At 40.6% G+C, this 25,101-nt stretch overlaps 1 protein-coding gene across 1 annotated transcript; it reads left to right on the forward strand.

The window, feature by feature from the left end:
- Nucleotides 1-303: 303 nt before the first annotated feature.
- Nucleotides 304-25,101, forward strand: LOC112571045. Its single transcript, XM_025249836.1, has 5 exons — nucleotides 304-700; nucleotides 886-985; nucleotides 21,596-21,789; nucleotides 23,548-23,633; nucleotides 24,982-25,101. Exons 1-5 carry the CDS (start codon nucleotides 404-406, stop codon nucleotides 25,022-25,024), a joined length of 720 nt encoding a protein of 239 aa, XP_025105621.1. The 5' UTR covers nucleotides 304-403; the 3' UTR covers nucleotides 25,025-25,101.

Genomic DNA, 25,101 nt, shown 5'->3' on the forward strand with positions numbered 1-25,101 from the left:
CGTGAAACAATGCATCAGTGGAAGAACATTGTTTTTCTACACAAATCATAGAACACTCGTGTCCTTAGAGTTTATGGAGTTGAAGTAGTCTCTGATTTATTCCTGTGTTAGCATTCTGTCCTTCATCAGCACGCGCGCTGTATCTTTCATCCTTCGCCGGGTTGACAAACATTGCCGGATCGAAGTCGCATGCGATTGGCTGGCGATCATTTGAACTGCCACTCTCGGTGATTTTTATAAAATATCACGTGTACAGTTAAGAGTCAGCACAGAAGAAGAAGGTTGGATAGTTTCATCCGCAGAGCGAATCGACCTTTGTTTTGTTTCCCTTGATATTTCTGCGATCACTCATTTCTCTTTCTCTCTCTCAAGAAAAACTTGTGCTAAGACCAGCTACATTAAAATGAAGTTGTCTTGGATATTCATTGTTGCTCTTGTTTCTCACGTTGCTTTGAGGTGTACGTCAGCACAGTCGCCCAGTCAAAGAGAAGATGCCATGGGAAAGTATTTTGTAATGAGCAGGTATCAGTGTGAGCTACTTTGCTGGTACCGGAAGCTGTGCAAGACCTACTCTTACATGTACGACAGCGTGCAAGCCCTTGATGGTAATTGTGTTCTACATGCTGCGAATATCACCAGAAATACAACCAACATGGTGCCCACAGGTTGGATTGAACGAGAAGCGACATCCAACCCAACAGTATGTACTAGTTCTAGAATTTTACTTTTATTTAAATATAGGTCTCAGATTTCTACATAATTCTTATGATATATTCTTTCAAACCAAGTCTTACGTAATTTTCTATAATTTAAATGTCAGTATGAGTACATTGAAAGCTGACGAAAAAAGTTGTAATCAAATGGCAGATTATTTCTTACCAACAGACCCAAAGTACTACTTGTCGTAGTCGCCCTTGCGAAGACACGGAGATGTGTTTTCCCACCTACACGTCACCTTTCTACACCTGCCATCCGGTTGTTGCAGGTAAATATGATTGTGTTCAGTTGTTCCTGTGAGACTGGTAGGAACATAGAATCTCTGGTTTTTATAAAGTTGTCTTCAGATGAAGACTTTACAGTTCTTTGTGACATTCAATCCCATGATTTAGCTCACTCGAGTGTTCATACCAAGGTGCAAATTGCTGTTTAAGATTGCTAAAACTGTTTTCTAACTCACGAACGTGTATTACGGGACTCCTGGCAGATGATTTTTTTCCAGTTAACTGCTAAAACGAGGCATATTAGTCGACAAAGCTCTCGATTTAGTCACATTCTTTGTTTAGGTTTGCCGAAACTAACAGCGGATCACTTCTCAAGAGGCTAAGTGTTTGTCTTGGCAGACAGACAGCAGTCCACCTGTACACGTCCGTGGTTCACTTGTCTTTGACACAGTGTTCAGTAGCTGGCAGACCTTCCCGCTTTCGCCATGTACACCCCTCCTCTGTGCTACGTCATTGTTCCTGAGTCAAGTTTTCTATTGGTTTTCTTGAACAAATTCTCTTTTATTCTAGAATGCCAAGCTCCGTCACGAACGGACGGTGTCTACAGCCATGTGACACTACTCCAGGGTCAAAGGACAAACTTCACGTGCAACTCGTCTCTACTGTGGGTTCCACGTCACGCCGACAAGACGGTCACGTGTCAAGTCACCGGCAAGTACAGCGAGCTGAAAGGGACGTGTAAAAACACCACCTACTACTCACCAGTGAGAATTTTTCTTTCTTTGTCTACTTTCTCCTCACTACATCAATAAAAGAATAGTCGTAGCTAGACGAAACACTAGTGACTAGTGTGTTGTTGATCTGGAAGCAAAATAAACAAACAAAGCTTGGAGGTTAGCAGGTGTAACTTGTTTGATTCTCGTGTAAATAGCGATACGTATTTTATAACCTCAATCACATTTTCTGAAAACAACTAAAGGTCTTATTTATAAATAAGGATTATCAGACTTCACACATAATAAGGTGACCAGACGTCCCGCTTTAGGCGGGACAGTCCCGCTTTTGACCTCGTGTCCCGCCTGCTGATCGGGCGGGACGCCCAATGTCCCGCTTTCTGGCTTTCTGGCAAGTCCATCAAATGTCTCGATTGTCTTTAAAAATCACTTTTTTCGGCATTCTTTGACGGTGACGACACCATCATCGGCAAGTGTCCCGCTTTCGCCCCAGAAACGTCTGGTCACCTTACACATAAGCATGGGATTTCTACCATATTTTTGCTGACATTACTGAGTATTGATGAGAACTTAATACTGCATTCACTGTTCTACTGAATACGACTGCATTAATCTGTGTGTGTGTATGTGTGCGCGCGTGCGTGCGTGCGTGTGTGTGTGTGTGTGTGTGTGTGTGTGTGTGTGTGTGTGTGCGCGCGCGTGTGTGTGTGTGACGTTTTGTTGTTTGTTATAAAGAGTGTTCCATTCAACAAACCGCTGCCAGATGTCATGGGAGGATGGGAGGCCTGCTTCAAGGGCATTTTTATTGGCAGTGAAAGGTTAGTATCCACTAAATACAGATTACAGAGATTTATTCTGTCATAAAAGGTCACGGTAGCATTTATTATTATGTTTACAATATGCAGGAAATAGATAAACGATGGGTGAGTAGAAAATTCACAGGACTATTTGACCTCACTTTATTACATTCTTCTTTCTTGTAAATGACAATGATCAAAGAGAAACCATATTAATAAATACAAACTATTTTTACTTTTTCTTGTAAATATGAGAACGAGTAACCTACTCCGTCAGTACCCCTAGTAGCATAAACATACACTTGCATAACATGGTTTATAAGATTCTTTTAGAAAACCAGCCAAAAGAGAGTTACAATCGCCTATTCTCGAGAGAAAAAAGTCAAAGATTAGAGTTTTAGTTACATCACAGGTCACATAACGACGAATTGTACAAATCCGACGATGTGAGAAATTCTGCATACATGAATAATATGATGATGAAAAGTAAAACTCTGATCGAGAATGTCACTCAAACATCGGATTGAAGTCGATAAAGAAAAAGTTAAGTTGCTTATGGACAAAGACCGAGGACCAGATGATCATGCATCATGATGGTTCTGTACAAATATGGTTTTGAGTTTTTATGGGAGCTGCAGAGTGTAGGAAATGCTGATGTTTTTTGAAAGAATTTAAACAAAGATTGGTAGATTGCTACGATCAGGAATGGAGAGAGAGGAGAACTAGTAGTGACCCCTTCTACCCTTATCGGTGTTTTGAAAGCAGCGATTGCTAGTTTTCCTATTTGCAGAATTTAAATAATATATGGATGAGAAATGCCCTAGGCAGATTCAGAATAAGTGTTTCTTACCGTAAGTGCCATAAATTATGGTATATAACAGACTCAAGCTTTAGTCACAATCGTCCCTTCTGTAAAAATGTTGAAGAAACTGAATTACACTTTTATTGTGCTGTCCACAAAATACTAGATTACGGGAATAATTTATCCCTGCCAAAGTTTGGCACTATCCATCCTTTTCCCATTTTTCAATATTCATGTCAGATCACCACCACAGTATTACAGGTTGTCAAGCAAGCTATATATATATACAGTGCAATTCATTTGAGAAACTCCATCAGCTAATTGTCAAATTATATTTTCTAGCATGATTAATGTTTAACTAGTCATAACTCATTGCCAGACATCTTACTCAGAATGTAGTAAGAACATTACTATATGTTTAATATATATATATATATATGTATCAAACCATATACAGTGGAACCTCGGTTAGCGAACGCCTCGGATAGCGAATATTTCGGTTAACGAACAAAAATTTCGTTAAAAGTTTGTCTCGGATAGCGAACAAAATTTCGGATAACGAACAGCCACGTGAACCACACGTGACCGACCAGCATGTCATCATTCACGCTCGAGACACAGTTACGATCAGTCGTTCCTTACCTGTGCGCATCCTTCTTATTTAGTGATTGTTATGCTTTATTTTAATAAGACAATCCTCAATCATGGCTCCAAAGAAGATTAAGAGCAATTAATAGTAGTGAGGTAATGACAAGGAAGCGGCCAACAAATGAATTGTAAAAGGAAATGATTTCAAAGTATGAAGGTGGCATGCGTCTGTCGGATGTGTGATGTCGTATTACCGAAGAGTTTTACAAAAAAGGCAGAAGGAACAAACACTGGACAAGTTTTTACCTTTAACCTCAAAGCTACAGAAAAGGGAAGTCACCCCCGATTTTACAATGTCACGTGTGCTCATGGAGGGGGAATCAGTAATCCCACCCCTTCCTCCCCACACCCTCAAACCACGCCGTCAAAACAAGTTTTCCGATGTTTCAATGCTTTCGTTAATGTTTTTATGTTTATTTAACTCCGTTTATATTGCATTATAACTGTTCTCATTAAAACAAACACCTATATATATATAGCCTGTAACTTTCAAATATTAGCGAGTCAACAGGGGCTGGGAACCAATTAAATCTATTTCCTTTATTTCTTATGGAAAACATTGTTTCGGATAACGAACATTTCGGATAACGAACAACTTTCGAGAACGGATTAAGTTCGTTAACCGAGGTTCCACTGTATACGTGTATGCGTACTAATGTTTTTTTTTACACTAGATGCAGCTAGAGGTATTATTTATTTATGTTTCACCAAAGGAATATATTTAAAAGAGCTTAAATACATCAGGATATCAGCTAGATTGCAATTTATTATATTTTATATTGCACTTATTATGTTTAATTGGAACTAAGATGCCAACTGTGCTAGTTAACACATCTATCTAAATTTGTTTTTGTTCTATGTTCACTCTCTTCAGTTATGGACCATGTCCTACACTGAATAAATAAAGTCAAGATCCATAAAAAAAATATTCACCACACTTCTCGGGAAAAGTATCAAATACTCCCACAGATATGTTTCATAAGAAAACTTTAATAAACCTCTAAATAATATCAAAATCCATTTTCCTTCTAACAAATTAAAGCTTTATCTTTGGAGTGACATTCAAAACTACTGGGAATGCAGTCAGTGATGGCCATGATAAATTTACCGAAATGAAGAACCTATTAAAAGGAATTACTGTACTGAGGTAAAACTATTATCGGAACGCACCTGGTCGCAAAGGTTATTGCATCTTTTATTTTCGTTTAAGTTCTCCTCATGAGAAGCATGTCGAGCTGCTACAACCAAGAAGTTCGTTTAGTTTCCCACCAAATCTTACTCTCTCCTAATTACATTGCGTCTGTCTTTACAGAATGAGCTTCAACTTTCACGACGGGCAGGATGCTTCGTGTGATTCCAGTCCTGCTGTTGGTGGAAACATTTACCTTCTTCTTGACTTTCGTTACAACTTTGTGGTAACACAACAATTATTTTACGTCACCGCTCTGAATAGCTGTCACTGGTGGTACAGTGGTTTAATAGGAAATCTTCCTCTACATCCCAACGACTACTTTGAAATTACTCTGAGAATCTTGTTCAACAACACAATGCAGGTAAGTGTTCACCATCTCTCTATGAGTAAGTGGGTGGGTGGCTAAGTGAGTGTTCAGATTGACTGTGTCGGTTGTTTGGTTGGTGTACGTTACTGTGAAGCATGTTTTAAATGATATAGTTGTGTATAAGTTTAATGACATTACCACTGGCTACAAATGAAAAACAACTATGCAGAAAAAATGTGGACAACTTTGTAAATAATGCAAAAGATAAAGCGGTTAGAGAGAGATAGAGAGAGAGCGAAAGATAGAGTCAAAGAGAAGAAAGAAGCGAGAGTAGATGGAAGAGTGATTGACATGTCCTCTTCACTTAAAACATCGTGTCGTGTAGTATTTTAACTGTTTCCTATCTCCACATAACATAACAAAACTAACCTAAAACTAAAAAATGGAAACTATGTAATAAAATCATAGCCTATGCAGGAAATGTCAGAAATCCACCTTTGTGGCGAGAGTAAATAAAACTACCTTCTAATAGTTTTCTTCTAAAAAGTTGTCAGAATATTTTCCTGTCAACTTTACTATAACATTTTGATAGTTGATTCGTTGGTAAACATAGAACTAATGATTTTGAATGCAACTGTTATATTGTGTGTGTGTGTGTATATATTGTCGCGTTCCACCCCCAGCCTCGCCGGAAGCACGCGCACAGCCGCTCACACAGCCGGCCAGACACGCACAGACACTCGGCCGGAGGCAGTCAGCGACTTATCTCTCGAACCCGTGCACGGCACAAACCACGACAAAGACGGGAAAAACGATACAAACAAGCAGTTTAATAAAAATATAAACACGAATACACGTACACACACACCCATAAAAACCAGATAAAAAATACACCTACGAGTACTCGTCAAACAAAACTGGGGACTGCCTCCCCGCAAAGAAAGTTACAAATAATATTCACACACAGCAAAAGAGAAAAAAAAAAATACAAAGTATACGGCGACATAGCACAGTCAAGTGTCCGCTCAAGGTGTTCACAGAACCAGCGGTGCCACCCCCTCTCCCTCTGGACCAGCTGTCCAGCAGACCTCACTCCCTCGTCCGGGTAGACCTTGGTCACGGAGTCTCCGCTCGTCGGCCTCCACCCTAGGTGCTCCCCCCGATGGCTAGGCCGTACACTGGCACAGCAGGGTCGCGCACACGCGCTGACGAGGCGATGATGGCGCAGGGTCGACACCACGGCGGACAGTCACACAAAAGAGGACGACGACACAGATGAGGAGCAGAAAAACGTCCAGCGACATCACGATTATGTAGAACACGGAGAAGAAGTAACACATGAAGAAGAAAACAAATGGAAGCCTGTAGAAAAAACAATTCATCCAATCATTCATGCGGCACTCCAAACATTTCTCCGTTTCTAAAAACACCCTTGTACAAATTGATACATGGAAAAGCGGGTGCGTGCCACACGCGACGCGACCCGGCCATTACAGATTCTAACCTAACAATGAAAAGCGACATGTCTTCCATTCAAAACCATAAACATAGTTGTAACATATAAAATCAGCGCATTAGCACTCCAACCGAGAACTAAGGGCTCTATAAACTAGAACAGAGTGGAACTAGACTCTGCTCACCCAAAACGGCTTGTGCTACGACCCGTCGGTCAGCTGCCCTCCACAACAGGAATGGTAGAAACTCTCCCGTGGATATCCGCGGACACTTTCCATATGAAGTTCACACGGCTTGGGTAAAACGGCGAAGCCTACACTGCCCGGCCCACACTGGCCCCATTGGCCCGGCCTCCCGCCGTCCTTTCCGACACAAGACGCTCCTCTCTCCACAGAGCCCAGGCCCCGTATGCATGAAAATCGACTGAGGATATTTCCAAGTAGCTGCTAGTCCCGGAAAGCTACTCGGGACCTACTCCCGATTACGGTCTCTCCGAGTTCCGCATGCACGAAGCGCTAATCGCCCTCAACTAGCTCTCCGGGCCTGGCTGCGGGAAAACCCGCTGGCTGTCAGTGGAGGTGAAGGAGGCTAACTACTTCCTATCGTCACCTCGTTCTTTCCTTACATCGAACTGTCGTCTCTGAGGTCCCACCTACTTAATTAGCAAGTCACTGTTTCAATGTCAGGTATTTGACCTTATTGTAGTCGAGTCAAGTGACTCAGAGTGTGAGGCAGCGATCTCTCACCATGGTGTTTGTGTGGTTACTAGCGAAGACAAAGAAAGTACGGAAATAAACAAAGGGGCTGGCGAAAGGATTTGTCAGAGAGCAAACGGGTATGCGATGTCAACTACCAAAGGGAGTTGTATCTTGTGACTATATTACATGTGCAAAAGTTTAAAATGTTTAAGAAATAAACATGTGGGCAAGGCTAACTTCAGCGTTCCGACATTGCTTGTAGAGATCTCCCTCAAGCACCGTGTTTTATTTGGTAATCACAGTCACAGTCACAGCCTAAAAAAAAATTCATGAGGAGTCAACATGCAAAAGGTGAATACCTGCATGTGGGTTGGCATTAGAAGTGCCCAGAGTGCAAAGACAAATGAAGAGCCTTGAGTCTTGAAATGTAAATATTGACAATATATATAGCCTGTGTTCAGTCTAAGGTTGTGTTTAATTCGTTACATTATTACACTGATAACCCAGATGATGTATAATTTAACAGTTGAAAGCAAGTGACTGTTTAGTATGCACACATCGATGGAGGAGTTCATTGCATTTACAAAGTGTCTACACACATACTAAACACACAGAGTGGCATTTAGAGAGGGCAACATTGTAGTTTATGTTGAAAACTGCTTTATACATTCGCTAAACATGGTGATTCCAACACACAAAATATAATGTCATTGACCAGTGACAAGCATTAGTAATACCAGAGGTTAACTTTAAGTCTGCTAAGTTACAAACCAAGTGCTCAGTTACAAAACAAAGTGGTACATCGTAAAAGAATGAATGGCTTGATACAAAAAATTCCTAGTTTCCTACATCTATTCTAGGACCATACCCTTTACACTCACACACCTTTCACTTAGTATTCATCAGTTGAAATGATTTTGTGTATATATATATTTATTGCTTCTGCACTTTTGGAATAGCATTAGGTTTGCCTGAATTTAATACAAGTTCTCCTGCAATGACATGTTCAAATGCCAATTTCCTGACAATTTACTAATACCAACAAAAACCCAAATTCTTCTGCTTGACACCAATGATCTTATAACTAACATGGGCAATTTTGTTCAAGCTGTTCCTATCATGGGCAGACAAGCACAGCATTTGTCATGTTTAACCAGTGCTTGTATTTGTGGGGATTTCATTTTGTAACTACTTTAAGAATTCTTGAAGAAATATTTCGTGTAATGTAGCACTACTTGGTTCATTCCTTACATCGATCTTCACCAATGCACTTAGTTCATGTTTTTCAGAGTGTCATCAGTTTGTGAAGCTTATGCTTCAAGAATCTTAATTTTTTTCACCCTTTCAAGGGTATTGAGATATTCAAAATATACATACATTCACACGCATTACTAAATATCTTATATGCAATCTCCCTCACATACACACACACATTCACTGGTCAGTTTGTAACAGTTAATACATTAAAAGCTAATTTTTTGCCTCACTCACTTGTTCTTTCCTTCTTCTAGCCCTTTAATGCAAATCGCATCACTGCATGTGTAATCAAATAAATCAAAGTATATAAACACATGTAAACAAACAAAACGTTTTGGAGGGGATGTTTCTGGCCCTCTATTTCATTCTTACCTAACACATATATATATACACATACATTCTTACTTATATCTGCATACATATATAAAATCCCCCCTTACACACCTACTCATAGATGCTTATTGATGCTTACACAAGCCACATGCACACACACATATATATAAACTCCCCCCCCCCCGACACACACACCTACTCATATCAGTATATATATATAAAATCTCCCCTCACACACGCACACACATCTCCTTATGCACACATGTGTAACCCCCACCCATCCACACACAGCCATATATCTGCTTATATACAAATATGTAACCCCCCATGCACATACACTCATCTCTGCCTTTATATATATACATGTAACCTACCTTACACACATACTCATATCTGCTCCTGACATATACACACACCTACTTACTCATATGTGCATATATATATATTTAAAAATAATCCTCCTACACACAGTCTCATATCTGCTTATGTATATATACACAAACATACACATGCACACGTCTGCTTATATATATATATCCCCCATCTGCATATACATAAAATATCCCCCGACACACTCCCCCTACTCACTCATATTTGCATATATAAATATAATTCCTCTCCACTCATGCACACTTGTATCTGCTTATGAATACAAATTTAACCCACCACCACCACCACACACAGCCTCATATCTGCTTATATGTATATACCACCAACACACACCTACTCACTCATATGTATATAATCCAACTACACACACACACACAAACAGCCTCATATTTGCTTATTTATAACCTCCCCCACCTCCGGTACACACAGTCTTATATCCGCTTTTATATATATATGTAATCCCCCCCCGACATATATCTGCATATATAAAATACCCCCTGACACACACACCCTTACTCACTCATATTTGCATGTATATATAAAATCCTCCCTCCCTCATGCACACTTGTATCTTCTTATATACACATGTACTCCCACCACCACCCAACACACTCATATCCATATATATTTAATACCCCCCAACACACACATCTCTGCTTATAGATGTAAATCTCCCCACATACATATATTTGCTTATAGATATACTACCCACATCCACACACGCATATACTCATATTTACTTATGTATATATATGTAAACCTCCCACCTCCACACACATATACATATTCTCTTATTTCTTCTAGTTTACCGTCCTAAGTAAACAAACTTAGCTCATCTAATAAGGGTCTGTTTATTTGTTGATGTCAGTAAAGAATGGAACTTTAAGACATTGAGATTGTGAGTAAATTAAAGTGATAAATTATTTCTACATTGGTCAGCAAATTTTTGTAGCGTTGAATAGATAATGAAATTACAAAGTATGTAGAGCCTTTCATTTCTAGGGTTTCATTTTGTCTACATGTTTCTTGTTTACATGTTTTGTACTGTAGGTTTGTTTTGCAATACTTCATGTGTGGTGCATTCAACAAACATTTACAAGCGCCTTACAAATTCAAGTATTAATATTATGGATAAGTTTACTTTATTTTCCATTGGAGTCCGAAATCAAGTTGCTGTCGATAAATCCAACTACTTTTGAAAATTCACAAGCCCGATGTGTCTGCATATCTTTGTCTTTTCAGCACAACCTTGATCCGGTAATGAAATTCCGTTAGGGGCTCGCCGATGCAAACTATCGGTGATTCTCGTCACAGTACTAATAACAGTCGATTTGTCTACATCAGTGAATTCTCCACACACTTCTTGAAAGTTTGATATGGCAAAATATCGTCAGTCATGAGCACTTGTAGTGACGATGTTAGTGTACCTTGCCGACTGGTGACAGCGATCTCGCATGCCACTTCAGCGGTCAGCGCTAGAATGTTCTCTCGTCTAAAATGAAGTTTGCAATACAGTTTTTAATTCATCCAACACTTCAAACGGGTGCGATCTGTCACCAAACACCCGATTTCGTCTCGACAATCGACGTTGTTGCTAGTAAACACAGTGACGGCCGCCATTTTTCCGCCCGGATAGCGAGTTACACAGCCCCGGGGCCGCCGATAACTTTATACGCGAGAAGCCAGACCGGAGAGCTTCTCCGGGCTCTCGTGCATACGAATTTTTCGCTCCTATCCACCCGGATGAGCGTTATTACGGATTAGACCCCTTCTCCGGGCTACATGCATACGGGGCCAGGTCAGAACTGCCACGAGGGACGCTGCTCTCTGGGGGTCACTTCCTGTCGCCCAGGGGCTGTGACCAATCGCCAGCGCCCACGACACCCAGCCCATGCCAAGGCGCGTGAACGCTTTTCACGCCAAAACCTTGGACAGGGAAGGGAGGGGCCCGAACAGTGCACCCCCAAAGCTCCCACCGGCAGCACACAGCACTCAAGCCGACGTCACGTGACGTAGCAAGAGCGTGACGTAAGGCACGGCTACGGTCAGCGGCAGAAGGCCTTGACCTTTTCCCCGCGAACTGTACACAAAACAGCCGTCAACCGTCGTCTGCTGTGAGCTGCCTTACTGAACAGGAGCGTCCCCAGGCGCTGACAGAAAGGCCGAAATCGTGACACGCGACATATATATATATATGAATGTATGAACTAGTTGATTAAAAACATCGCACGACACGTTTTGCGACGCCATCAATACAAACTGAACACTTCGTCAACAGTCGATACGTCTCGAGTTTTCCTCAACTTTTGCTTTCTGTGGGAGGTCAAGAGGAGTCTTCTGAAATATTTTATGTCAAAAGCCTGGATCCGTGGCTCTTTTTCTGAGAGCAAGATCGTCGATCCGTAACCGTTCAGTGATAATTATACATCAGGATCCAAAATTATTAATTTCCTAAGCCCCATAAAAATGTCATATTTTCAGGCACAAGTCTTTGAGATCTTTTGTAGCACACGTAGGTTGAATTTGTTTTTTTTCTGAACTCCATAAATTAAGTAGTTTGATCCCTCATGATCACTTTAAAAATACCGAGTTCTGAATTATCAAAAGAAAATTAATGAAGACCTTCAATCTGCTTTTACGCTTTGGCGAAATAAAAGAACACATACACAAGACTTAAAGCTACCAGAGCCTGCATGTAACATGAAAACTAATCTTAAATGAAAAACAAAATCGCCAGAAAAGAGTAAGAGACTGTTACGAAGACAAGTAGTTCACTGCTCAGCAATTTCATCGATAACATTATTTATGTGTGTGGTGTTTCGCAGATAATCTACAACAATCTCACAACCCAACAACTCGACCTGGTGTCAAACAACATCAACTTGACAAACGCCACGTACTTGGAGATTGTACGTGATGTCAGTCTTTCCTACGTCAACCTCGGCAGAGGATGTGACTAGCGCTACATAGACAGCAACCAATGGGAAGCTGGTACATGGAAACCACAGTGAAAGCTGTCTCCACATTTTCTGTATCGGTAGTTGTTAGAGATTTATACAAGGTGTACTAATTATACTTTCTTCTTGTGTGTTTCTTTTGTAATACGATTTCCCTTTAAAGCACGTTTCTAGAATTATACTTAGTCACTGTTTTACCATAGCATCACTACTTTGTCTTGCCGTTTAAAATAGATGTTTTCAAGCTCCACGTATCCAAAGGTCAAGAGTCACTCAGTCGTCTGTATTAGACATGATCGTACAAAAAATGTCATCGAACATCTGTTAGAAGCTCATGATGTCTGTGTATGTTTCAAATATTACTCTCAGTAGATTAATGAAGTCTAATAAAGATTTATTCTCGTGTTATTTCTGTATTAGTACTTGGAGTATTGTGCTTGATGAAAATGAATATGCGTGCGTGTATATGTGCCATACACAATAGCGCGCGCACATACACACACAGAAACAAACAGGCATTCTTATGTGCATAATTATACCCGCTCAGGGCCGCGCACAATAATGGGCATTAGACTTGTATTTAAAATTACATTTCTATAAATCATATAAATATGCATAAACAATTAGCTTTTTCAAAGGGTTTTATTTAGAAAGCGGAGATATTTTTTGAATGTTTGCGGTTCGCATATCTCTCTTCCACTCACTCACATGTAACTTGTCGTCTGTCTGTATGTCTCTGTCTCTATCTCCTTTTTTATCCCACACCCAACAATAAGCAGACACACACGGAGAGTACTCAGTTCTCCTAGCAACAGCTGTACCTAAATGAAACAGGTGTGGTATGGTCTGTGATCAACATAATAAGTAAGAAACCTGTAGACTTATTCGACACGTGTGTGTGTGTGTGTTTATTACAGTTTCAATCGTTTTAAAAGCACTTTCAAAGGGAGCAAAAGGAAAGTAGTGAGTAGGCTATTGCTTGGTACATGTATACATATATAGATAGAGATTTTCCTATAGTAAAATGTCCATCCGAAGAGGACGATGATGATGACGACGACGACGACGACGATGATGATGATTAAAGTTCCCGCGCTTTCTGAGTAATTGCTACTCTAGTCAACCTAAGAAATACACGAGCTCTAAAACAATGTGCAGTTAATTTATTTTCCTAAAATTTCCCTTGAGTTCCACGTTTTTTTTCGCGACGCTCACCCTGGTGTTATAGAGACCAAAGATATGAATATAATATGTATGTATAAACGCAGTGAGCAGCTTAGTCCTAGTCAGATAGCCAGATAGCTAGATGAGCTTCTGTCACGGTGAGACAACACAAGACACTCTGTAGAGAGAAAGGACGAACAACTGAAGTGTGAGAGCCATCAGAGCGTGTCCAAGACGACCAACGGGCTGACCAGACGTTCCGGTGCCGCGCTGTGAGGAGCGTGTGAGGGATGCCGGGCTGTGACTGTAGACACAACACTTCAACCACAGGCTTTGGTGACAAGCGACAGAGGGAGGGGAAAGGGGAAAGATCGGTGTTTTACGCCGAGCCAGCTACTAAAGGAATATTACGGGTAGGCAGCCAGCCTTGTAAGCAGATGTCACATGTAGAGAAAGAAAAAGGTGCCCGAGACAAGAGCTGAGCCCAGGACAGCCAATTGTTAGACAAGCGAAGCAGACAAAATCTTTTAAACATTTCTCACGAATATGTGTCAGTGTCAACGACTTTTCTGGTGCCTGGTAACTCTAAGACCTCCTCTTATAGCTTAAAACAGTCAGTTCCTCTTTCGTCCTGCTTGTCTTTTTCGTAATTTTTTTTAACGAATGTTTAAAGGGAAACAATCAAAGCAATACACTGACTAGGAGACTCAAGTTTGAACATAACAGTATGCCATTTCCAGACCTGCACGATGGGGGAGAGATTGAATAAAATAGTGGACTTGCTGAGGACGCGAAGACGGCACAATCACGTTCTCCTCACGTAGGGTACAGCTGACAGCCGGGTCCTTCTGACACTAGGTTTGCCTTCCATCTAGACATTGGTGTGTGGAGGTTGGGCAGGGAGGACGGTAGAGGAAAGTGTGAAACAAACTTTAGGTCGCATCCAGTGAGTGACCCTCGACCCCAGCGATGTAGAGGAGCAGAAAAACGTTTGCTCTTTTCTTACAGACGATTGTTACATTGCTACATGTGTGACGTAGTCAGGCCGCTCACTAACACTTTAAAGCCAACCCGGCAACTTCCTTAACCATGTGTCTGTTGTAGTTGTGTGTAACAATGTCACACGCTTGAAACAATCTACCTTTCATGATGCTGGTGACCTAGCTTCACATCCCTTACATACTGTCCGGGAACTGTGAGGCGCTTGTTTGATCCTGAGTGTTTTGGCTTGTTTGTTATTTTAATTGATGACAGATACCAAAATTGAGATGTTTGCTTTTGTTTGTGCTTAGCAGCAAAACTTTGTCTTGAGTGAGGTTGGGTTGTTGAAGTAGATTGGAACTGAAACCTTCGAGTTCTTTTCGAGTTTTAAAAACTATGTTTACTTTGTTCCTCCTCTTGTTTTCGGTGTGCGATGAGTATCTGCAATGCATGAATTATTTACTCTCAGTACAGCGGATGTAAAATTAATGTCCCAGCTTTATGTTACAGGATATGACAGCTCTACCCTTCTCTTCGAATTGTAAATTATCTCGCTGTACCTTCAGTCAAGGCTATGGTTGTTACTGGATCCATCGCTAACACTGCTCACCAACATACACCTTTATTTATAATAGTGTTGGTGTTAACACCACAAAAGGATCTATATCAGCGGTTCTCAACCTTTTACATGTGACGACCCCCCTGACGAACACCGGTACGTCCGCGACCCCCTTAGCCAGCTAGGTCGGTGGAAGAGCGGGGGGGGGGGGGGAAGCCTTAGCTAACCTCGAACGCCGCGTCGAGGAAATCAACAACGGGAGAACAAAGTTCGTATCTGCAAGAAGTATAACTGTTAATGAAATTTTACTAAAGCAAATTCTAATTCAAATTCTGCTAATAAATATTATTTTATTAGACACTTTGATTAATGGGAAGGTTGAGTCTGCTTGCTGTTGCATAGAGAAGCGAACCTGTGTGTGATGTTCGTACCCACTGCTATTCGCAGCTCAGCCTCTGCGTCCACACGATTTCTGTATTGAGACTTCAGTGCTGCCAATGCTGAAAATCCTTGCTCACACATATACGAAGTTGAAAATGGCAGCAGAACTTTCATTGCTTTCTCAGAAAGGAGAGGATATTCACCGTTGATGCTAATCCAGAATGTTGGCACTGGTGTTGTTTGGAAGACCATTTTCAGGGATTGGTCACTCGAAAGGTCGATGAGCTGCTCTTCTTCTTGCGTGGACAACCCGCTTGTGCTAGGATCAGCCAGAAATGGATTACGAATCCAATCGTATTTAGTCACATCAATTTCAGTGAAGTAATGCTGAAACCTTTCTTGCAGTCCGTTTAGATGGGCAATAATTACATTCTTCACCTGATCAAGATTCAAGTTGTCAGCCTTGCACTTACACAAGCATGGAAACATATCAAAAATATTTTCTTGGCGTATCTTTTCGTCCACAACGAAATTTTTCGGACGAAAGCATTCATCTTGTCAGTTGTTTGTAATATGGTGGTGTCCTTCCCTTGTCTGGTCATGGCCTTCTGTCAGGGACCTAGAGTACTAGGACTGAGCACGTGTGAGGGCGAAAGGGTGTGAATGATGGACGTTTCCTGAATGCTTGCCTTTTAGATGTTTAAAAAAAAAGAGAGGTGTGACTGGAGAGGGAGAGGGGAGTCAGCGATGAGAGATTGGGGAAGAGAGAGGGCAAAAGGTGAGAGGAGGGAGATTGGAGGCTTAATTGTTGAGAGGGGGATTGTGTTTTGAGTTTTGGAAGTGAGAAGTCACTGCATTGCCGAGACAGTGTACTTGAATAGGGAGAAGAGATTTGGAGTTTGAGCCCCCGCACCACTCGGTTACACAATGTAAACTAATTTCACTAATACCAGTATAAAAAACTTTTTTAAAAAATGACCACCTTCGCGACCCCCTTGTAGGCACGTCGCGACCCCCCAGGGGGTCGCGCCCCACAGGTTGAGAACCGCTGATCTATATGAACAAAATTATTGTTTTCTAACTGTACTTGATGAGCTATTGTCATTTCCTGGACGAAGAACTGTTCAATGTACCTCAGCTTCCATTGTCTTCCTTTCATCTTGACTGGTCAGCGCAGAGAGTGCGACCTATCTTGGCCGCAATACAAGTACACAAATTCAATTACATTCAAGAGAATAGCATGAAATTCCCTTTAAACGTTATATGTGATTGAGAGTGATGTCACTTTGCTTATATAAGGAAGGAAAATACACTTTGTAACTTTTTTGTCTTTGCCGGTTGATCTGCTTCAAACACTTCCACACGTTCATGTGGAACTGAAAAAAACTGTAATACTGTGAATTAAAACATTTCTCATATTTCCAACTACACTACATAAATGAAGGACTTTGTTAACAAAGCACGAGGACAGCCTGTAACCCGGGATTTGTACACATGACGCTGCCATAAACAGGATTTTCTAAGGCTTTTCATCTGTCAGTAAGCAGCACTAGGTATGATGGCGGTGGCACTCATTGATGTCTCTCAGTTTTCATAAAAATGTGTTTCACTTCACAGTAGCTGAGAACGGAAGTAAAACAAAATCGGAGTTGCATTCATCTGCTTTGCGGCTATAGTCCTCAGAAAAATGGGTTCAAGATTACTGTGAACCTGCTATGATGGACAAAACTATAACAATAAAAATTCGGACCAAGAATGTCAAAGCGAAAGTACAAAAAGAATGAACATGTAATTGTTAATGTCTTCAATGATTCAAATAATGAAACAATTCATTTTTCAAGAAAAAAAAACTTTGAACGTCACCCAATCTGGCCAAAGAGCTAGTACCATTTTGAGCAAGAGCAAGATCAGCTGCAAACAGTGGAGAAATCACAGATCCACCATGGATATTGCCGTTTTCTCTAAGGACGAAATCCATCTAAGTATAAATTAGATAGTGTTTCTAACTGATTACAGGGAATAGTGAATAGACAAAAATAAATTTATCAGCGACTAATGCACTTCAATTACACTCACGATTTCTTTTAACAACGATAACGCTATTTCTTATTTGGGTGTGCAGGTTGAAATGTATTCAGACAAGGGACTTGAAACAGAGTAGCATCAAACTCACTGTAAGAATAGTTTTCCAACTTTTTGTTCACAACTTTAAAACCTGCACCCCTTCAGGCGGAGGGACAAACATGGTTGGGCGCAAAAAGTCAAACACAAATTTGGACTCTCAAAGGTTTTTTAAACAATCTCCATACTCTTCCAACTCAAGTAATGTCTCCAGTCAAAAATACCAGTGAATTAATAAAATATCATATATAACCAAGCAGTATTTAGACATAACAATTCACCCAATGGAATATGAGAATATGGTTAATGTCATTGGCCTGAGCAACCCTTTTGGTAACTGGTGGTTGTCTTTAATATCTAATGACATTCAACCTTTGATTTTCTCGTTCAAGCACTCATTGAAACGATTAATCATGTCTGGTTATTCAGGGATCGAGAATGTTCTTTTGAACCCTTTGTATCCGTCTATGGCAAGTCAGTCCTTCTCTTCTTACACAGTGTCTAATAAGTTTGGGTCTGGCATGGACTGATAGGTGGCAGTCTAAGCAAACAGGACATAATCACAGACCTTGACCATGCTGGATATTTACTCTAAAGTGTAAATGCTTACGCAAATGCAAAGAGAATGGATAACGAAGCAGATAATCCAATAAAAAAAATTTCAATAAGTTTTAAAAACACTGTCCCTGCAAACACTTTTCTACAGTTAAACTATCACTTAATACAATGCTGCCTCAATGCAAAATTCTATATATTAGATAAGAGAGAGAAGCCAGTTTGGACTCGTGACATTGAGTTCTTCTTTTTCATTGTAATCTTCTTTTCTGTGACTACTTAGATATTGACGACAATGTAATGAGTGATCTGGTGGCAAACTGTTAGCGCCTGTCAGTGATACATTGAGGACTAGGTGTTCCTGGTTCAGCTCTAGACTACACCAAGCCTTTATTTCTCTGCAAAAGGCACCTGCAAACAAAGATAGCTAATATGATATAGCTTTAGCTGCTGGATTTCTGTATATCTAGTAAGAACGATGGAATCTAGCAGGTAAGTCTAAATTGTTGCTTTGCCCATTACTGTGCATACTATTTATGACTAAAATTGCATAAACACGTGACTTGTAATTGCGTCTTCCATGTCCACACCCCATACTTTTTGTACCTACGAGCTGCTGTGTCCCCGGCGCGAGGTTAGATTGCGTCGCACGCACCTGGACACCAAGACCCGCTTGCTTTGCCACAAACGAAACTTCATTGGCTGATGCTCAGTCCAACCAGGTGTTCTCTTGATTTTTATGTAAAACAACGCTCAGTGCTAATTTTAAAATTAGTTTCAAAAAAGGTAACATCGACAAACTCGTTCATCACAGAACAGCATCCAGATGAGCTAACTGAAAATTTTACAAGCAGTCGAGCAGCATCACCGTTTTGAAATGAAGACCTTTCTGACAATTTATATTGCGACTCTCGTTTGTCGTGTCGCTGAAATGTCATCGCTGCATCCAAGTCAGAGAGAGGACGTGATGGGGAAGTATTCCTTCATGAACAGATATCAGTGTGAACGACTTTGTTGGTACCGGAAACTGTGTAAGACCTACACTTACATCTACAACAGGACCCTGGCCACTGGTGGTAACTGTGTTCTACACGCTGACAACATCGCTACAAACACAACAAGCGGTGTTTCTACAGACTGGGTCGAAAGGGAAGCTTTCTGGGACGAAGCAGTATGTACCAGCCTTTTTTATTTTCTTATTAGTTCTTTCTTGCAGTAACTTATAGTGTTTAGCTCTTTGACAGCTCGGTAAACGCGCAAAAGGATGCAAAACTTAAACGGACATCTAAAGCCAGCACAAGATACTCTTCACAATTTTCCTAATTTATATCCTTTTTGTTATCAAATAGATGCCTGGAAACTTCACAGTTAACAAAAGCAATGTTGTAGGGCATCGTGTATGTTCGCGTAAGCATTATTACTAGTCAGCTACTTGTAGCCTTAACGAGCTAACAGTACTTAACTTTTGAGAAGAATATAAAATTTACAGAATATTTTTATGAACAGCTTCAAGACAACGGTTGTCGCAACCGCACCTGTAATGATACCCAGGTGTGTGTGCCTACCTTTGCGTCGCCCTTCTACGAGTGTCTGCCTCTTCCTGCAGGTAACTAGGAAATGGTTGATGGAATTATCTTACAACCTCGGGAAAGACAAGAACAGCTCCGAAATAACAATTGAAGCACACACTAATAGCGCACAAGAAAGGAAAAGAATAATTGCACAATATTTCACATCAGATGCAACATCTTTGCAGCCTTTTTATGTTGATCGCACGTGATAAGAGTTTCAACCCGCCAATCAAGTTCTGCAAAATGGTAACATGAAGTCAGTCTTATATTCAGATTTTATTTAAATAATGTCAAAAACCTTCCAGAAATAAATTTTAAACACTAAAAGAAATACTAACAGATAGCAACAGCAACGCGGGTCAAAAAAGCATCAGAAAGAAAGAGCGAGGCATCTACGTGGACATAAGTTTCGGAGATAAATATCGTATTGTCATCTTTAAAACCGTTTTTGACCAACCTAAAACCCAGGTAAAAAGAATAGAAAATTGCTCAAAAACCAGGGAACATTTTATTTTCTAAATATTATGCACAGCAATGTCATTAATTTAATTAAATCCACTTAGGACTGAAACGTTCTCTCCTACTCATTTTTATGCATATTTCTTTTTAGAAATTGGAGGGAAGTTTCTTATATACAGAATATTAAAATTTCTACCCAAACAAAAGATGTAACTAGAAAGACTAGATGTCTGCTAATCATAAAAAAAGAGTTTCCTCGTCAGTTTAGTTTTTGGGGACTTCACACATAGAAGAAAAGAAGGAAACTTAAAAATTTTATCTAATGTTTTAACAAAGTATCATTCTGTACCTGCATATTGAAATGCATTACATATTAAAAAGTTTGTGAACATGAATGTCTTGTCTCTTACAAATAATGACATCTTTCATTGTAATATTTCAGTCTGAAATGTCCGTCAAAAGTGTGTTCTCTAGAGCCGATAACATCAAAGAGAAAGCTCTTATTTTTACCTGATCAGGTTTTCGAACCTGGCTTAAATAATTTGTATCCACAAAACGACAATGAAGGGAAATTTTATATCAAGAAGTAATGATTTGTTGGGGCTTTTGGAACTTTTTTCTGTCTATTTTTCCGATTAGGCTCATATGACTGCGCGAGGTAAATGAGTATCGACAGCTCATTGTACCGTTCTTCTGTGGTTCAACGTGTAATGTGATGAGAAATTTCGTTTATGTCTCCAGGACAATGTTCAGTTTACGCAGACAAGCAAACGACTGCCGGACATTTGTAATAATTTTGCTGTTTACAGTCGGCTGACATACTCGTCATGAGAGATTTGAACTGTGGATAATAAATCACTGATCCATTGCACTTACGAAGGTTTATGAAGCAATGATAGTGGCATGACGTTTGGACTCCTGTCTCTTCAATGATCTATGATTGTAACGATACATGGTACCCGGTGTTGTTTATTATTTGTTTAATGGTCAGGCCTTTAGAACTGCGATACGATCCCAGGGCGTGAAAGTCACGCGACTGGATGACGCAACCCTCTGCGTATTGCTTTGCGTCATGCAATGACGCACACGAGAATGCCATGGTTTTGACGTAATCAAACATGGACACGATATGGTGCTAGAGTCGTCAGTATACTAGCCTAGCAACTACCCTAGCGAACACTTACTGGCTGTGCTATTTAAACGTGATTATAATAATTGTTAACTGATGGTCGAAACAAACGTTTAAAAGAGCATTGATAAGTGTTATTGCTTTCTGTAATTACCATATGATAGAATGCCAAGCGCCCCCTCGAGATGACGGTGTCTACAGTGATGTGACACTACTCCAGGGTCAAAGGACAAACTTCACGTGCAACCCGTCTCTGGTATGGGCTCCACGTCACGCCAACAAGACGGTCACGTGTCAAGTCAACGGCAAGTACAGCGAGCTGAAAGGGACGTGTAAAAACGCCACCTACTACTCACCGGTGAAGATAAAACTACTTTTTATGTTTACATACTCTTTTCTTGCCCTCTTGTTTTGCATTTAGCAATCAGCGAAACCTTTCTAGGGTAATCAGATGTGTGTGTGGTCATAAAACCTGTGTCAGTAGTCATATGCGCACACTCTAGATCAGGGGTGGGCAATTAATTTTCCCAAGGGGCCGGATGAGAAACTGGGATGGTTCTAGAGGGCCGGACTAATATAGTTAACTCAGTTTTACCCAATAGTGTATATATAGTATATTTACTGGCGGGCGGACCAGCAGGCGGGCCGGTCAGAGACAGGAGGCGGGCCGGATCCTGCCCGCGGGCCGGCGTTTGCCCAGGTCTGCTCTAGATGCTTCGATTCCGTGTGGTGCAGCTTGCCTCCCACACAGGCCCGTTCTTAGCCCCCGCGGGGCCCGAGGCAAAGGGCATGTGCGGGGCCCTCACATAAATCCAGCAATAGCTCAATGCACGAACGTTCATGCGCGATAAATCCTCGGTGTCCAGCAGCCTTCTGTCTCCAAGCGCGTCCAGCGAGAATGTGATACGGCTGACTACACTTCCATATGCCTAGTTACCATATCAATCAATTCGCGGGGCCCCTTGAAGCGCGGTGCCCTAGGCAGATGCCTCGTCCGCCTGCCCCTAAGCACGGCCCTGCTCCCACAGCTAACCCACCTGTCGTATGGGTACAGGATACTTCCCCCCTACACACCCTCTGTCATATAGGTAACAGTGTGCATTCTCCAGCTGATGGTCAGCTTCCTCATACAAAATCGCACAAAAGTCTTGGGGACTCCCTTTTCATAACCTTAGAATTTCGTAACAAAAGAAATGTTATTGCTCTGCAACATGTATCATCAAGACTGTCAATGCCGCCATCAACCAGTGCAGAAAAGATAATCTTGATTCACGTCCAAACAATACTGACTGACTCGTTGATTATCTGATTGTTGTTGGTACCAAGGGCTGCTTCTGGAAGAATACTGAAACTTAAGGGCACATTTATTTAGTGAACAACTATACTAAGCAGTGCAGGAATCTCGGAAATAAGCATTTGAAGGTGTGGATCAACGCTTCAGTTTTGTCTTTAAGTGAGCAGAGACATTCTCTCATCATTTCTAAAAGTATTGGAAAATTCAGGATAGTCATCACTTGCGTAAAATCACACATCACTGAAATCGCCTAATTATTTCTGTTTAATGAAAGTTGTCAGTTGTTATTTTAACGGGAAGAATGATTTTAAGCAAATAAACATTTCCCTTAAATTGTACAGGTTTTTAGTGAAGACCAATATGATGATAAGAATCTATTTAATTTCCTTGTTATTAAGAGTGCAGTTGATGCTAATGACATTAGTTTCAATCTTTCAAATTTAAGTGTTTTAAAATCATAGCCAGTGGTTGAATATCCATGATTTTAGCGACATGTAACTAGCGTGATAATGTACGACACAAGACATTAAATACCCAGAAGATCATTTTCTGAATAAACGACTCAGCTATGTATGTATGCAGGGCCGTGCTTAGGGGCAGGCGGACGAGGCATCTGCCTAGGGCCCCGCGCTTCAAGGGGCCCCGCGCTTTTGATTGATATGTGACTTTAGATCCCAACTAAAACCGTGTGATCGTGGCGTGAGGGCCCCGCACATGCCCTTTGCCTCGGGCCCCGCGGGGGCTAAGAACTGGCCTGTATGTATGGTTATATGCATGTGATTATGTCTGTATATTCAACTAATAATTTTGCATTATTTACAGAGCGTGCCATTCAACAAGCCACTACCGGATGTTGTCGCAAACGAATGGGAGGCCTGCTTCAAGGGTATTTTTACAGGCAGCGAAAGGTAAAGTTTATCTGTTTCCTGCAAACTGTTTAGTGAGGGAGGTGACTATTTTTTCTGCCTCTCGCTGTTTTACCTTTCCCTGTTCCTCTAAGAGTCAGCTCATCTGATTGGCTAAAAAGTCGCCACGTCACAAGGGCCTCAGGCCGCCTTTACGAATGGATGGCAGCCCTGTAACCAGTCGGCTATCCCCAGTGTCAGCGCGAATCACAAGGTGGAAACGGTAGAGAGGCGGAATGACACAATATTTGATATCAACTGGCCTATCTCCGGGCTGTATGAAACCTAAAGCAATAAATAAAACTTGAAATGAATATTTGTCTAAACAATTTACAGGACTATGTACCCTCTCTTTATTTACGTTCTGCGAACGATCTTGACAGACAATCGAATTGTTTATTCCTTCATTTATTCTTTTAATTTTATCTTGTAAATATGATGACAAATAACCATTCTCCAATAGTACAAGTGCCCTGCTGTTCAACCTCCTTTTACATAACATGATTTACAATTTTATCAAAACTTCTTAGTGCGGTAGTTAAACTTGTTTTAAACTCTAACCAACGTACAGAATCATTTTTAAATAAGAGGGGTTTTCTTCATTTGTTATAATAATGTGAAAGCAAAAAATCTATTTCGTTTGCAAGATGCGAACCTATGAACTTCGTAGTTCTCCTTTGTGTTTCACAAAGAAATAAAAGACCCCATTCTCTGTGAGGTCAGAAAGGTACACTCGTTGACTGGACATCGCCCTAATTAGCATTTACTCAAAGATCTGGAAGCTGATGCAGAATTTTGCGATGTCTATACTTAAAATTAAGGTAAATAAACGCAATATTTTCAACAAATATTCTCTAAAAATTTACGACGCGATCTTGGAAGATGCTAATGACAGAACCATAAACTACCAACAATTCTCCTTCCTTCTAAATGGTTCAATAAAATGATTCACCGTATTCTTAGGGCAGGCTTAAATGACAAAATGCATAAACTATTATATATACTATTTTTCTAAAATAAAGATTTAATAGAAACTAAGTTTGCAAAATTCTGAGAAAATCGTTGTAAGAAAATTCTTCTAATAGATTTAAGATTTATCTTTGTACTGAGAGATACAGAGTTTTAATACAGTTAGTGATGGCGATAATAAATTTACAGAAAGAATGGATAAAAAGGATTTAATGCAAAGATGTCAAACGTATTTTAGAACTCGCAAAGATTATTGTAATTTTTCTTTCCTTTCAAATCTTCCCGAAGGAGAAGCATGTTAAGCTGCTACATCCCAGACACCAATAGTTTGCCTCCAAGTCCTGTACTTGTCGCCTAATCACACTGCTTCTTGTGTTTTCAGAATGACCTTCAACTTTCACGACAGCCAGGATGATTCGTTCTAGTGATTCCAGTCCTGCTGGTCGTGGCAACATTTACCTTTGTCTTGATTTCCGTTTCAACTTTGTTGTACAAAAACAAG

Source organism: Pomacea canaliculata, linkage group LG8, assembly GCF_003073045.1.
Source record: "Pomacea canaliculata isolate SZHN2017 linkage group LG8, ASM307304v1, whole genome shotgun sequence".
Classification (NCBI taxonomy): domain Eukaryota; kingdom Metazoa; phylum Mollusca; class Gastropoda; order Architaenioglossa; family Ampullariidae; genus Pomacea; species Pomacea canaliculata.

What these genes read in the sequence shown, in the direction of transcription:
- LOC112571045 (XM_025249836.1), top strand. Translation starts at nt 404, where the DNA reads ATGAAGTTGTCTTGGATATTCATTGTTGCTCTTGTTTCTCACGTTGCT. An exon ending in CTGCCATCCGGTTGTTGCAG is followed by an intron (nt 986 to 21,595) that starts GTAAATATGATT and finishes ACCATATGATAG; the next exon opens with AATGCCAAGCGCCCCCTCGA. An exon ending in ATTTTTACAGGCAGCGAAAG is followed by an intron (nt 23,634 to 24,981) that starts GTAAAGTTTATC and finishes TTGTGTTTTCAG; the next exon opens with AATGACCTTCAACTTTCACG.